This window comes from Drosophila sechellia, chromosome 3R (assembly GCF_004382195.2).
Source record: "Drosophila sechellia strain sech25 chromosome 3R, ASM438219v1, whole genome shotgun sequence".
Taxonomy (NCBI): Eukaryota; Metazoa; Arthropoda; class Insecta; order Diptera; family Drosophilidae; genus Drosophila; species Drosophila sechellia.
The window spans coordinates 29,253,554-29,268,489 of record NC_045952.1 but is presented as its reverse complement, the minus strand read 5'-3'; the positions used below and the strand labels follow the sequence as shown (position 1 = coordinate 29,268,489).

Below are 14,936 nucleotides of genomic sequence, written 5' to 3'. Positions count from 1 at the left end.
CCGCTGCTGGTTAACACCGAACCCGAAGAGTTCCCAAGTTCCCAGGACCGTTGGCCGTTGGACATTGCGTGACCCGGTAGTAATGGCTTCATTCGGGGATGCACCTGATGACCGGCCACCTGCTTTCTTGACCGGAAGTTGAAAAGTTTCGAACTTTTCGAAACCAGGAAAATGGAAGTGGGAGAGCTTCGTGCGACGGCTTAATTAAATGATGTGCAACGCCTTTAAATGCCGGTTGGCCGCCATTTTTCCCGGAAAGGTACACATACAACCCCATCGAAAACTATCTACGCAATCGGTTTTCGAGGCCCGGAGGCCATCGGCGGTCCGCTTTGTTATGCAAAGAAAACATCAAATGAAAAGGCAACAAATTCAATTACCAGGCTGCGCAAAGATTCCGCCCGGAGGTACATTTCCATACGCAGATGCAGCTTCCACCACTTCCGATCAAAAAATATACGTGAGACAAATCCTCCATTAGTTTTGTAAAAGTTTCTCAACGGACAAGCCCCTATTCAATTCAAAATCTTCGAGGGAACACACAAGATGTTGCAGTCGCGGTGGTCCAGCTTTTGATTGCAAGTCCTTGAACCGAGGCCTCTTGTTTCGGAAAAAACTGTCGCAGATCGTATAACACTTGTTAGTCTGTCAATATATTTTCGCCGCAGCGGAGTTTCCATCAAACTGCATCCCTCGAACAAAGGACTCGTCGATCATCGAAATAATGCGGGCAATTGCTACTTTCTTGAGGTTAAACGCAAGTTGCTCTCAAGATTCTTCGAGGACATTGTTCGCCGGATCGGCGGCTCAGCGGATTTGCCCTTAATATTTTTCTCACCTCCAGGAGGTCCACTCGTCGCAAAACCACTACTATTGTCCCGTACTCAGATGGCAACAATCAAAAGGATGTGCACAGATTTTCGGAGCATCAAGTACTTAGGGGCATAAAAAAGGGGCAGATACAATGGAGGGACCAGTGCAAAAAGTACTTTGGATGAGGCCACGCTTCGATGATCCTGCAACGCGATGTCCTCGTCCTAATCGCCTTGGATAGCATTGATCAGAGCTGATGATCTAAGACAGCCTTGTTAGAAAGCAGCTGGTGTGCTTGAAGTGTTCTGTCTAATGAGGTCTAAAAGTCGCACAATTCGGTGGATAAATCGCTACGTTATTGTGGTCTCCTTTAAAAAAGGGTTTTTGTAAAGTACCTATGTAAAAAATGTCTTTTGCACTTTTAATTGACTTTATGCGATGAAGAGTCGAAAAATGCATACCATTTGCAAGTCGTTTTATGTGTACAACTCAGTTTTTAATTAGAATCAACTTTTTTCCTCAGTGCATTTCCCCCTCTAGTCCTATGACTGTTTTGTCTGGCAAATTATGCGACTAAGCGTCAAAGACAATGCCGCCACGGATGTGTATGCAAATACAAAGAACTTCGTAGAATTTTCCGCCGAAAATTTGCCATTTGCCCACTAAAGTAAGTTAAGCAGAACTTAAGGTACTAAGTAAGGCTCAGAGCAAGAAGCGAAACGGAAACCAGGACCAATACCAGGCTTAGTTGGCAGCGCATAAGCCACAGAAACAATTATATACCCGCTTATCTGGGCGGCAGATATAGAAAATTGATCTGGCGATAAATCGAGCTACTCAATTTACAAGAACAACGCCGCTTTGACTTTTGCTTGTCGCAGGACGAGAGAGAGACGTCCTGACTTCAGGTACAAACAACTAGGACAATCGGAAGCCGGATTTGCAGTATACGTATATACATAGACGATGTATGGTTGTGTTCTGGCCAGGCTCAAACGGATGTTTAATATTTTGGCTTAGAGACATTCTCATTACATTTGAAAACAAAGGAGCTGCGGTGCGCAGACCGCCCGGCCAGGATTTTGGTATTTAGCAAAAGGGTAATCCTGCCCATTAAAATCTATTTGCATACTCATATTTTTGTTTCGCTAGGTAATTGCGCCTGGATAAGGATCAGAGCCAGAAGGAGAGCCTCGAGGAGGGAGCGAGAGAGGCCCTGTGTGGGTTAAGCTTGCGAAACCCTTAACCTGTTAACCCACACCTGCCTTCGGTACAAACTCGGGCGGCAAACTCGTAAGCGGGATGTCGCTTACGCGAACTGCGCTAATCGGCCGACGGTCGCCTTCATTGAGCCCTTTGCGGGGATTACTTAATCAACGAAAATCTATGAATTAAACGCGTTACACAAAATCCCGCAGATTCCTACTTACTTGTTCCGAATTTCCCCAGAAATTTCGGATCGCCAGCCACTTGAGATTTCTGTCAGATGAGCCAGTTCCCACCCCCTTTCGACAGGTAAAGCTCGCGGATTTAATGCAGTTCAAGTGAGGCACAAGTTAGTCCGCGTAGATAGTCCGAGTCCTAGTCCAAGCCGCCTTCCACCTTTAAATGGATTAAATTGAGTCTAATCTAAGGGGAGAGAATCCGCAAACTGAGATTAATTTCTAAAGGACTCTAAGCTTTACCTACACCTAAACTAAGGACTTCGTATAACTCATTATTCAAATAATTATATATTTGAACTCTGTTCTGTTACTGTTATTAAAAATGAATTGTTAAGTTAATTGTTAACTTATATTTATAAGTAATATTTAAAATTTTTGTTTTTCAAAATGATAATTTTTCGCAGTTGATTTAGTTTTTGGTAGATCTTAATCCCATGAAGTAAGCCCCATGCTAGTATCACACCCGACGTTGAAGTCGTCTTAAAGATGGTCTCCTTCTTTAAGGGACATTATAGAAATCAAAAAGTGAAAAAATGTGAAAATCCTTTGCTCGCCGGCGAGAGTGCAAAACTACAAGAGAAAACTGCAAATTAAGACGCAAACAATGGCCAACCGACAATGTGCAGAAAAACGTCACTGATGACAGAATGATGAGGATTAGGCCAACACACACATCCACCAAAAGGACTCTCGGGTGCTGCTCTCGGTGTTTCTGCGTTGCTGTGTCCTGGTGCCTGAGTCTATTAAAAGTCTAAAGGCAGATAATAAAGGGCCATTAGGACTTAAAAGGGCTCAACAGCGCAGGGAAATAGAAATATCACAATTTGTTACCCCGGGTTCAACAGCATCCGAGTGAACCGCCTGAGCACCCAGGACACAGGGTCCTTTGGCGAAAGTCGAAATGGCAGCACCAACGAAGCATGCTTAATTCCCAATCCCAATCCCCGCAGGATGTTCTGGGTGCCGTGGTTGGATTGGAATCAGGCTTGGGCTCCGGACTCTCCGTTAGGGTAGGTTTTTGCACATCCTCATCGCTACTGCCATGGATGTGTGTCAGTGGAATACACTCATCTCTGTTTACTTTGGCCAACGCAATTCGAACAATTTGGCAACTGTTTGTTCAGCCTTCGCCAGCGAAAACTCATTTACCTCCGGCTGCACGTTGGTTGGCCATTGTGAAAGGATTCAATTGTCCTTCCGCCAGAGCGATCCCCGATCCCCGGACCCCGTACCCGGTCCCAGTCCTGCCAGCAATCCGACGATCCAACGCCGCTCGACAAAGTCACAAAAGTGAATTTTGCTTTTTAACTTTTCGAATTTCGGGGCGGGAGAGAAAGGATATCAAAACTGGGGCGGCCATTGCACTGTGTCCCTCAGGTTCCCAAATTAATGCCGACTTTGGTCTGCTCATGCAGAAAAACTATGCTAATTTTCCACGGTTCCTTCTGCGATCTAATATTTCTTTGTTCCAGTATTTGCATAATTCATTTGTGATTAACTGGGTTGTCCTGTGCGGTTGCTTTGTCGTCTCTAAGGATGCGAAAAGCCTCACGAAATGGCCATAAAAAGAATGATAATTCCGTGTGTAATCTCATGATTCCATGTTTGGCATAACACTTTCAGCTGCGAACGCATTAAAAAGTTGCGCAAAAATTTAGGACCTACTTCTTGTTTAGTTCAGATACATTTTTTCTAAGTTCAGCTCGGGATGCTATACTATTAAACGTTTAATTGATTTGTAAACCAAAAGACAGTTCAAATAAAATGAATCACTAGTTTTTTCTTTTTAATGAATAAATTATATTCTTTCAAGTGAACATATAAAAATATGTTTTAAACTTCTGATAGTTCAAATCGAAGTTCTGAAACCAATACCAATTCTTCCAAAATAGTATATCCACCCAAAAAAGTCCAATAAATTTTCATTTCGAAACCTTTAGGTTTATTTTGAATAAGTTTTTTCCAAATCCTAAAGCTAATAATATACGCTTAAAACTAAAGAGTTTAAAACTAAGCTACGATTGGCGTATTTAACAGGCAAAGTTGTAACTTTTGCGAATGCAATTTGAAACACATCTGGATGGTCTGAGAGACTTTAGCTAAGATTACTTCGAGTTCTGGTTAGGTAAGGTATTAAGGTGAGTGTTGTGTACGTATTTTAAGGCTCGACTTCTGGATGTGTGAAATCGTTGATTTCACTGATCGAGTATTGTCCAAAGCGCTTCTTCCGAGATTATCACAGTTCCCAGCACTTGGAAGGCACTTCGAGTGCGGCGATTAGTCTAGGCTCTATATACTGTTCAGATCTTGCGCTGACTGTACATGTCGGAGATGAGGCGCACAATGGTGATGTCGCCGATGGTCTTCCGGAAGAACAGCTCCTCGATGGTGAAGCTGGAGACCTTGTGCATCAGCTGCAACACGCCCAAGAGGGTCTGGAATCGCATGGGCTGCGAGGGATGGGTCCTCTGGATGTAGTTGTGCAGCGCACTCCGGGCATCGTTGTGCATGGCCGCCACTTTTCCCGACTCCAGGAGACCCCTGGATTCAGCAGAGGCCGAGGAGTTCGGGCTGCCGCTTCCTGTCAGGATTGAGCTGTTGGCCAAATCCTCGGTAGAACTTGCCGACGGCGGTGACTTACGGAAGAGCGAAATAGCCCTCAGACACTCGTACTCTGTGCTGTCAATGTTCAGATGGCACAGTTGGTTCAGCACCTCCTGGAAGGCGTGCACTTCGCGGGTTACCATGCCCATGATCTCCCGGCTGGCATTTTCGGACTCGTAGACGAACAGCAGCTGGGCGAAGTTCATGGGCATAAGGTACTGGGCCATGGCCAGGATGAAGAACTCCTTCCAGGACTCCTCCAGCAGGAGCAGCTGATCCGGCATTGGCAGTTCGGTGAAGGCCCGCACGCTCTTGATCCAGTTGACGTTCTTGAAAAGGTGTTCCGCCGCGGTTTCCTTGATGTGCTCAGCTGCCATCAGCGGAGGAGTGGGGGGCAGGGCCCGAGTGGCCAAGGCATTCATGTAGGCGGCGGTGGGCGAGAAGAAGCCGTGGTGTCCCTGATGCACCGGGTGGTGGGGCACTCGTGGCACGGACAAGTCCAAGACAGCGGCAGATGGTGGCGGTTGGAAGGCGGCTATGTGAGCAGGATGATGACCAGCTCTCTGGGGCAGGCCAGGCATGGGCATCGGCACTCCAGGAAAGCCGGTCAAGGCAGCCGTGTTCATCAGGATTTCAGCGGGTATTTGGGGCATCTCACCGGCGCCCATCATGGCATCCTTGTACATGGCCATGTGGCGACGCAGAGTGGAGTTCCGGGGTCCCCGCTCGTGCTGCACTGCATCCTTGTTCATTCCGACCTCAAAGCACTTCCTCAGCCGGCAGGCCCTACACTGGTTCCTGTGCGTCTTGTCCACCACACAGAGTCCCTGCTTCTGCGACTTGCACACATACTGCCGCGATCTCCGAATGCTCCTCTTGAAGAATCCGGCACAGCCATCACAGGCGTAGATGCCGTAGTGCTTGCCGGAGCTGTGATCTCTGCAGACTTTGCAGGGCACATGGTATAGAATGCGACCTGGAAATTCAAGAAGAGGGGAAAGTTTGTATAAGTAAAGGATTGTCTTGGATTTATATATTAGAAAGATTGATTTCATCTTTTTTTATCTATCTATCTGATTTCTTTGCTATACTTACTCGATGCCGCTGGCGAAAGGCGCACGCTGTTGTATTTCTGATCCATCATGTCTGGCGAACCCTCCGACGACTGCATACCGATGTGGGGCGTAATTTTGGCGATTTTTATAGAAACGGTTGCACAAATTGAATTTCACTTGGCACTTGGCACTGAAGTGTCTTTGAGTCGTTTTGGATTTTTATTTTAACGGTTTATGTGGACGGCTGTATTGCGGATTGTGATATATTCGATATATCCTTGGTTACTCCGATGTGGACTCGATGAGATCACGATGGGTTGTGTTGTCTGCTGTGAGGACCGCCGGCGTTTTAATAGTCCTGCAGACCAAATCCATTCATCGAGCAGTCGATCACCCTTAGGTAGACAAACTCCGCGTTCATTGGTCGAAACTCGGGCGAGGGTTGCTTCTAATGCCCTCTTTCGCATATCCTCTCTCACTCTCCCCTGGAGAATCCTTCGATCCTGCGGCAGGCTGCCATTGCGAAAAATTCATTGAGCAAGGAACGCAGCAGCCGTCGCTCATTCTCATTCTCAATACCTTGGGTTTTTATGGCCCTTTTCCGCAGGGTTCACTACCTGCTCTCTCGCGAACTCCTCGTCCGTCTGCTACCCTCTCTCGCAGCAGAGAATCTCTGCCCGTCCTGCGACAGTTGTTAATGAAGAGATATCCTTCCATATCCATGGCCGAGTATTTTATGGCGTTGCCATTATTGCCGCTTTGTGATTTGTGTGAAGTACCTGTGGGTTCGCTTCTAGTCCTGCGAGGCGAGTCCTTTTCGAGTGGCGATAGTAGCAGCAGGGGTTGAATACCACGCACTATTGATTGTTTTCCGTTCAGTAATTAGGTTTTTATGATGCAACCATATGAATGTTTAGGGGAATGATAAATCTAAAGACTTTGACAGATATCAGATTGTACAAAAAGATCAAAATTATAGACCCTAAACTGGAGTTTTGCTTGAGTTTATTAAATTTACATAAATCTAATATATAAGTTCAGTATGAATTTTTTAGCGTAATTTTTAAACAATCGATTCTCCCATTAAATGAATTTTGGAATACAACGAATTTACTATATGTATTATGTGCACTGATTTAAAATAAACAAATAGTTGCATTTCTGAACCAGCTTTAACAACTTATCAATAAATACTTTAAAAAAAATTATTGCGGAGCTCAGATTGCTTTTTTAAAGACCAGTACTTACAAAACTGCACCTATAATTTATAATTTTATAATAAATACAATTATTTTAAAGTAAAATCATAAGATGTGTAACAAGACATAGTTGGTATAAAAACCAAAGGTACGTGTATACTAAAATGGGAGCTAGCCATTTGAGATAGTTGCTCCCGCGGCTAAGCCAGATTAGGCGTTGCCTTTTGAGAGCCTTCAGGATTCAAGTGGACAGTGCCTCTAATCTCGCTTGGTCCTGCCAAGTCCCGAAGGACCCACCGGTTCCTCGACTTAAGCTCGCCGCTTAAGCAGATTACGGATTTTAGATCGCGGGAGTGGTACTGCCTGGAAAAGGCACTCTGGTCGGGAGGCAGCTAGATCAAGCTTTTCTGTCTTCGGGATCAGCGAATTCAAAAGAAAGACATTGTGCGAGGTCCCAGCATCGGGCGAGTACTTAATAATATTAAGCAAGATCCTGTAAGTCTGGTGCGATTACGCACCAACGCCTAAGGCCATGTGATCCTGATCCAGGACCCCGAACGTGGGAACAGCTCTCCGCTCGAACGGACTCGACTGCAGAAGGGCGGAGATGCAAATGCAATTCATTTGATATACGATAGACACTTGAAAAGAGCAATTATATTTCGATTCGTATTACGGATGCGTAACTTGATCAATAAAATGCTTGACATGATATCAACAACAGTCGGCAGGGGTTGCAATGTCCAGGGGTTCTAATTGGACTAGTCAACCCCTGGATGATGCTGCCCCGTAGGGGGTGGTTAATTGGAACTCAGGTGCGCTGCATGGGAATTCGCTTGCGTGTGCTGCTATTCCGATCATTAGCCGGACTTCCAAGAAGGAGGATGCTCTACTAAACCAGATGACGATGACATATCAATTTTTTGACATTCCCTTGACCGCTCATCGAGTTTGGAGTAATTATAATTGTGGGAACTCGTGAATATGCAGACGAGGAGGCTGCATCTGTTTGATCTTCCCACGTTGTACGAGTATGTTCATAACCAAACGAAAAGTTTGCCAAGCTATAACAACTATAGTTTTAGGAACAGTCTCCAAGCCCAATTTATTTAAGAACAGTTTTTAACTAATCGGGGTTTTTGGGATAATATTTCTTGATTGTGGCAATAAAGCAATTTGTCATTCATCAAGTTGTAGTTACGGAATATACGACTTTAGGAAGTTTGAGTTTGGTAGTGATTTCCCCTTTCCTTTCATTGAGACCAACTATCAGCTCCCTTGCTTAATGAACTCGGGACGCCGGCCAGTCGCTAATCCGGGGGATTAGCGCTAAATCCACCACAAGAATTGAAACAGCAGTCACCGGCAGGTCGGAATATTGCAGTCTATATGTCGCATACCTAAGCCAGGTAACCACCCACCGACAACATAACGGCCATTCAAGGTCGCCCATGAATAAAAGTGAATAAAAAATTCCCCGAATTTTTGCGACTTTTTTACAAAGTTCCTTGAGGACGAAAAGCGAAAGGATTTAGGTAGCGATTATTCGTCTTAATGACGAGTTACCACCTTTTGTCTTCGAAGAATGCAGGTAGCTACCGTTTGGGTTGGCTTCGATTTTTTTGCCACTTTCGCTGCGTTTTTATGAATTGCTCGACGGCTAGGAGAAAAGGGTTAAGACGAGGTTCGAGCGAAATGAAAGGGTTAAATAGCTGGGAAATTCACTTAATTTGCATGCTGGAGGTGGAAAATTCCCGCTCTTCGCTTTATGGCCCAAAAGTTGCCGCCGTCGCTCCGAATTCATTGAGCATTGAGCAAACTCTTCGAGGGAAGACCGACCCTATTTCCATGGTTATTTCCCCAGATATTCTACCGCTGACCCTGCGCTTTGGTCATTATGAATCGCGCCAGACTTTTGATGGGAAAGACCCGGAATGTCATTAGTTGAGTGTTTTGTTTCAGTTTTATGGCACGTCGCTATCTGGTGCCGCAGAAATATTGCAGTTCAGTGCACATGTCCTCACAAATTCATGCAAAATATGTAAATTGCTTAGGATTCATGACATAGAAATTGGGCATAATCTTTTTGAAGTCCCATACACCCACTGTCAAACCCTTCAAGTTCTAAAGGCCGCCGCTAGTCTCGACACAGTACTAATCTCTGAAGATGTCAAAATCCACGAATTAGATTTATTTTGGATCAGACAATGAATAAAATTTCAGAGCAATTCATTATCCAAATAAATCTACATTTTTGGCGGGCCTAACTCTTTCCCAAACTGTAACCAAATCCGATTGAGAATCCATCAATTATACCTTTTGGCGCCAAGAAGACAAAGAATCAGAAGTCCTTTGGCGCTCATAATATGCAAATGCACCCAGAAACTGCGGAAACGAAAACCTTTGACGACAACTTCCGCCGAAGCGAGGCAGCAAAGTTCACCAGTTCATAAGAGCAAAAAGCCTGTCAAATCCAAACTGAAAAGTGCAAACAGACAGGGGAGTGAAGGAGATAGCCCCGAATATCCTTTCGCGGGAACGAGATCCACAGGAAGCGACTCGCAAATCACGTCAAACTGAAGTGCAAATGGAACCCCAAGAGGCTTGGAAGGCAGGAAGTGGACTATTAGACCCTAAAGAGGACAAACAGCCTAGGAAAAGCGCAATAATTACACAGAGGGCAAATTGAATCAGGGGAACGGGGACACAGATAAGCAATCTGATCTTGAGAAATCAGGCGAACAATCCCAAACATGAAATTAAAGTGCTCGAATATCTTCGGAAAAATTGCGCAAGTCGGGAGGACACGCCGGCAGAAAGTTGAGCAACTTTTGTCGGGATTTGACAGCCAGGATCGGGTCCTTGGAGTGCCGAGGTTCCCAGACCTGCACGTGCAAAATCAAATCCAGATAGGTTTCATATTCGTTGCTGCCACGGAAACGCGGCCAGAACAATGGGACACACCTCCAAGATTTGGGCCACTACTACGACCCGATATCCGATGCGAGATTCCGAGTCTTCTCCGCCAACTTCTCCGATTTCAGGCTGTTGAATGCCCCCGAGATTATTTATGCAACAGGAGAGCCAGAGGAAACAAGTGATGAAGTCGCTGCTTCCATTTCCAATTCAGTTTTGATTGTTGTGTCCTGCACAAAGAGAAAAATTATACAAATGCTTGTTACTGATCTATTCAATTACGTAGATATTAGATATTTAATAGAAGGTTAATGTAAAGTTATAACATCTTAGAACTATATTTCGAATGGTGCCTTTTATTATTTTTTTTAAACGAGTGTTTTTAATTTTTCTTGGTGTATTAGTTGGACCTTGTATAAGTGCCATTACCTTAGTTTTGAGTCTGAATTTCAGGACCTTTTGTGGTCCTCGCAAAGAGGAGCCTCTTTGTTTCGCGCTCAACATTTGCCAGCCAACATAACTTAAGGACTTTTTGTTTGCCTTTTTTACAATTGAATACCAGCTCGCTGCTGTTAAGTAGGATGTCCTGTTTGCCGCTGGCCCTTTGTTTTTGAAAAGATTTAGAGGGCCAGAAACCAGGCCACGTCTCGTTTGCATCTTTAAGTCCTAAGATTATGTCATACGCAGATTATTGCAGATAGAGAGTAGTCTAATATCTGCGTTACATTTCTCACGCCCGAGACTGTTGGCACAAGTTTCCGATTTCATTCCCCGATATGCCGAGAAATTTTACACATTTCTTGCAACAATTTGCGAGTAAAATGTGTTTATGTTTTCGCTTTTTCCACAGGAGATAGAAAATCTACGAATTCTTACCGAATTTGTCCCGCTTTTCCGGCTAAATGTGTTCACAGATCTTGGCAGATAGTTGCGTTAGGAGCGGTAGATCTCTTTGATTTTATTAGACAGCCCAAAGGAGGCTTGCTTTCAAAATTATCTGAGTAAACAGGAAATGCAAACTATGATACAAACTCCCTTGTATCTTACCTCATTGGCTCTTCGAAAAATGTATCACCAATTTTGTGTTTTTAAACTGCAAATACGTTTGAGAATATACTCAATATTCTCAATACTGCTCCCAGGACCCCTTCATTCCTTTCAAATTTCCATTTATCCCCATCCTTTACATTCTATGCAATTAAGCGAGTTCGTTGCTCTGAAGGGATCATTAACCTTCAACCTTTCAACTAGCACTTGGCTCCACAGTCATAATAGAATTACAAACATCATCGTCTTTTTTCTGTTTCGTGGGAAGAGAGTTGTAAGCTCCCACTCAAGGATCCACGGCTGATTGAAATTGAACACAGAACGCTGGCAATTCGGGGTCTATTATTACGCACAATGCACCTCATGGCACCTGATGCCCTAAGATTTTACAACGAAACATAACAATCCATTCACCATTGATGCGGGAAATTTTAAACTCTACATTTTTCACAAAAAATATGGGCATTGAATAAATGGCGAATCTTGAGCAACTAACTTCCACGAACTGAGCAGAAAAGGGTTAGCCAAAATGAGTGGAAGAATGCACAAGAAAGGATTTCAATTTCCTTGGCCTTTTTTTAGATTGCAAACAAGTGGGCGATCAATCTAGCATGCGCAATATGCTCTTTGTTTCAGTCATGAAATTATTATCTATCCAGGAGCAGGGAAATCCATGGAAACCCTCATCAAATCGCTAACTGGAGGTAGCTGAAAAGGGGCCATTCTGGGCATAGCTTATCGATTGGATAGAATCTTTGGAAGGTGGAGTTGGAGCTGGAGAAATGTGGTCCACAATGGACTACCAGAGAAGCGGGTGAGTATTCAGCGAAGGGAGATTTCCATGGAAGATAGATGATTCTTTCTCCATGAATAAATGTGAAAGTTTCATAATAATACCCTGTAAGAACGAATGGGTTGCTTTGGCTATTCCAAATAAAGTGTAGAAATAAAGAGGAATAAAGTCAAGCTACGGTATTGGGTATCATCCAGTCGACAAACTACACTTTAAATTCACTTCTCGAACGATGTAGGATAATTTGTTTTGTGATTTGTCTACCAATTAATGCACGATCATGACTGGGCTACTGACTGACGGCATTTTGATTTTGCCTGCCAGCGAGTATCGAGTGTCAGCGACGTGGGAAGCACGCACAGGATTCCAGGATCGGAGCTCGAATAAAGAAGCCCAGTCCGTCAAGATGAAAGATATGCGAGATCAACATGTAATCTTTGGCATAAATACGAGAAACGCTTGAGTAAAACTGACAACAACGGCGGGACAAAGAGCGCATGTTGCATGCCCGATCGAATGTCCTTTGATATCAAACGTTAAAGGAGCACCGAGCGGTACTTGAATTTCATTATGCGAAAAGGTAGAGGCCGCTCCATCCTTTGTGCCTCGTTGACGAGACCTGTTGTCGTCTGAGTCTACATTCTTCCTTTTAAGTCTGAGTCAGTGCACTCAAAAAAAGGATGCTCATAAACAAACTACAAAAACCTCTCCATCACTTTTCAGAATTTTTTCACACTGAAACCCATTTAGTGATGGAAAGTACATGTTTAAAACGAATTCTTACACTTTTAATTTTTATCATTGAACAATAATTTTAATTTGCAGCCAGTCTGATGCCAAAATGAAGTGCAAATTTCAGGCCGCCTTTCTTGAGTGTGGCAAAAAAGCAACCCCAGCAGTTCGGAGGAATTTCGAGGTCGATGCTGCCAGTGCGGCTGCCTCGATCCTTTTTTACCCGGAACGCACACTTCAACCCTCCGGAACCCGCACCCGTGCCTGTAGTCCTGCACTCCTGCCCCGAATGTCCTGCCTGTCAACTCCTTTTGTCATCGCCATCATTTGCGGCCGCTTGACACTTGCAGATTAGTAAAGTGTTGAATGCGGAGGAATACTTTTCCTGCTAATTGCCGGCGGACAATTAGTTGTGCTCCAAATCGATTGCAGTCTGCAGGACTTGCAGGATTCACAGGACACGGCAGTGCAATGATTTGCATTCTTCATTGTCTGAACATCTGACCGTCCCTCTCGATTTTTTGTTGAATTAACTTCTCAGCTTGATTCATGACTTTTGGTAATTTTAATCTTCCTTTCCGGTGTTGCACTTTTTGTGGGCGTTTTGCTTGGCCTGGTTCTGTTTAAATACTTTCTTTGATTCAAAATATCTTCAAGTGGTTGGGAATTTATAAGAAAGGAACTACATTTCTTGCCTTTAAAACGAATATTTCATAAGGGATTACCTTAATTAATTGCTTTAAAACAATACTAAAAAGCAAAAAACTAATGTAAATTTCATTTAAATAAAATCATCCCCAATATGATGAATATCAACTGTAAGACATGTTAATTTAAAAACTAGTATGCTTTTAGGCATACTTGATTTCAATACAGCTACAAGTTTTGACACAAATCGTGTAAAATTAACGTATAAATCGACATGAGAAGTAAATACCATACAAGGAGATAAATATGTATTATTTTTACTTTTATGGTCTATATAGTCATACATATATGTATTATATATAATTATATATACAGATAAATGCATAGTTAGACCGGTCTTAATTACTAGTATTATAGAACGCAGAGATAGATGTACATCTTACTTATTTATTTAAATGATCAAGCTTTGAAAAGTAAACTGATACTTGATCTTTTTCATCTAGTTGTTTTATCTTTACTATTTTATCGTCCGCGCATTCTTCATTGAATGAATATTAATAGCTTGTAATAAAAAAGTGATTTACTGAAGTACATCTTCCGCTCGTTGCAACAATGTTTCGTGTTTTATCACCACGTTGTCCTCTCTGAAAATAATCCACCCAATATGCATAAATTAGGATCGCCGCTCTGCGCTGTCTGGGCTGTGTACACGCTAATTATAATGACAAATCGGTCAATTATAATGCCATGTCATAAATTTCCGAGCCGCGATCGATCAGCCATCCCCACTCGACTCGTATATTGAATAAAATGGTTCGTAAATTGTGAAAACATGCCTGTTCACCGAGCTCACCTGCATGGGGGCGACTTCATTAAGTGGCCGTGGTTCCATGGGACCGAAATAATTAACAGGACTCGCTGGCTAGGCGAAAAGTGCCGATTCTTGTAAGCCAGATCAATGGGCGAGCAATTTGCCAGCTGCTCAAGGCAAAAGTAAAAGGAAGCTGGTCATCTCGCGTGCACATGGATGCGGATGCAGCTCGAGATCGGGGGCTTAATGAAGCCGGTGGACAGCCTTCTCGAAAGCTGTCAGAATGCCCATTGCGGCGCCACGCCCTCCGCGTTAAAAAGCCACTAACCAGGACATGGGGGCGGGGGGCGTGGCACCGTTCAACCTGTCATTGCGATCGGCGCTCATGTAGTTTTCAAATTTATTGACGCCCCCTAAAGGCGAGAGTCTACACAAAAAACAATGCAGTAATGGAAAACACTCCTCATATAAATTTTAATTTTAATCTTTAACCCGTTGGTGCACTGCCTTAGTTTTCTTTAGCTGAAGTAAATAGTAATAATCTAAAGATGCTATCTCTAAAAATAGGTTTCTAATCAATCTTCATATAATGCTAAAAATATATGTGGTCTTTTAAAATCAAAAGGAATGATCGCTGTTTTCTGTGCACCGTTGGAACTGAAACGTGTTTTGCCGGCATTCATCATACTGCACTTCAGTTAAGTTCTTTCACTCCTGCAAAAGGCGCGGAGAACTGTATCGCCCGGTAATTGCCGCACTTAAGCGCAACGGTATAACCAGTTCCTGACCCATCTCGAATCTCGAAAGCCAGCTCCTCCTCCCGGGAGATGTCCATCAGGCAGCTGACCGCAGAAAGGGCACGGCCAGGTCCCC

The 14,936-nt window shown here is 43.7% G+C and overlaps 1 protein-coding gene across 1 annotated transcript; it reads right to left on the bottom strand.

Annotated features, from left to right (window-relative positions):
• Positions 1 to 4,223: 4,223 nt before the first annotated feature.
• On the bottom strand, positions 4,224 to 6,259 carry LOC6612916 (protein tailless). Its single transcript, XM_032722846.1, has 2 exons — positions 5,958 to 6,259; positions 4,224 to 5,838 (listed from the first exon to the last, which is right to left on the bottom strand). Exons 1-2 carry the CDS (start codon positions 6,031 to 6,033, stop codon positions 4,559 to 4,561), a joined length of 1,356 nt encoding a protein of 451 aa, XP_032578737.1. The 5' UTR covers positions 6,034 to 6,259; the 3' UTR covers positions 4,224 to 4,558.
• Between the last annotated feature and the right edge of the window lie 8,677 nt (positions 6,260 to 14,936).

Coding starts and splice junctions, on each gene's coding strand:
- LOC6612916 (XM_032722846.1), bottom strand. CDS start 6,033: ATGCAGTCGTCGGAGGGTTCGCCAGACATGATGGATCAGAAATACAAC. Junction 5,839..5,957: donor CCTTTCGCCAGCGGCATCGA/GTAAGTATAGCA, acceptor TTGAATTTCCAG/GTCGCATTCTATACCATGTG.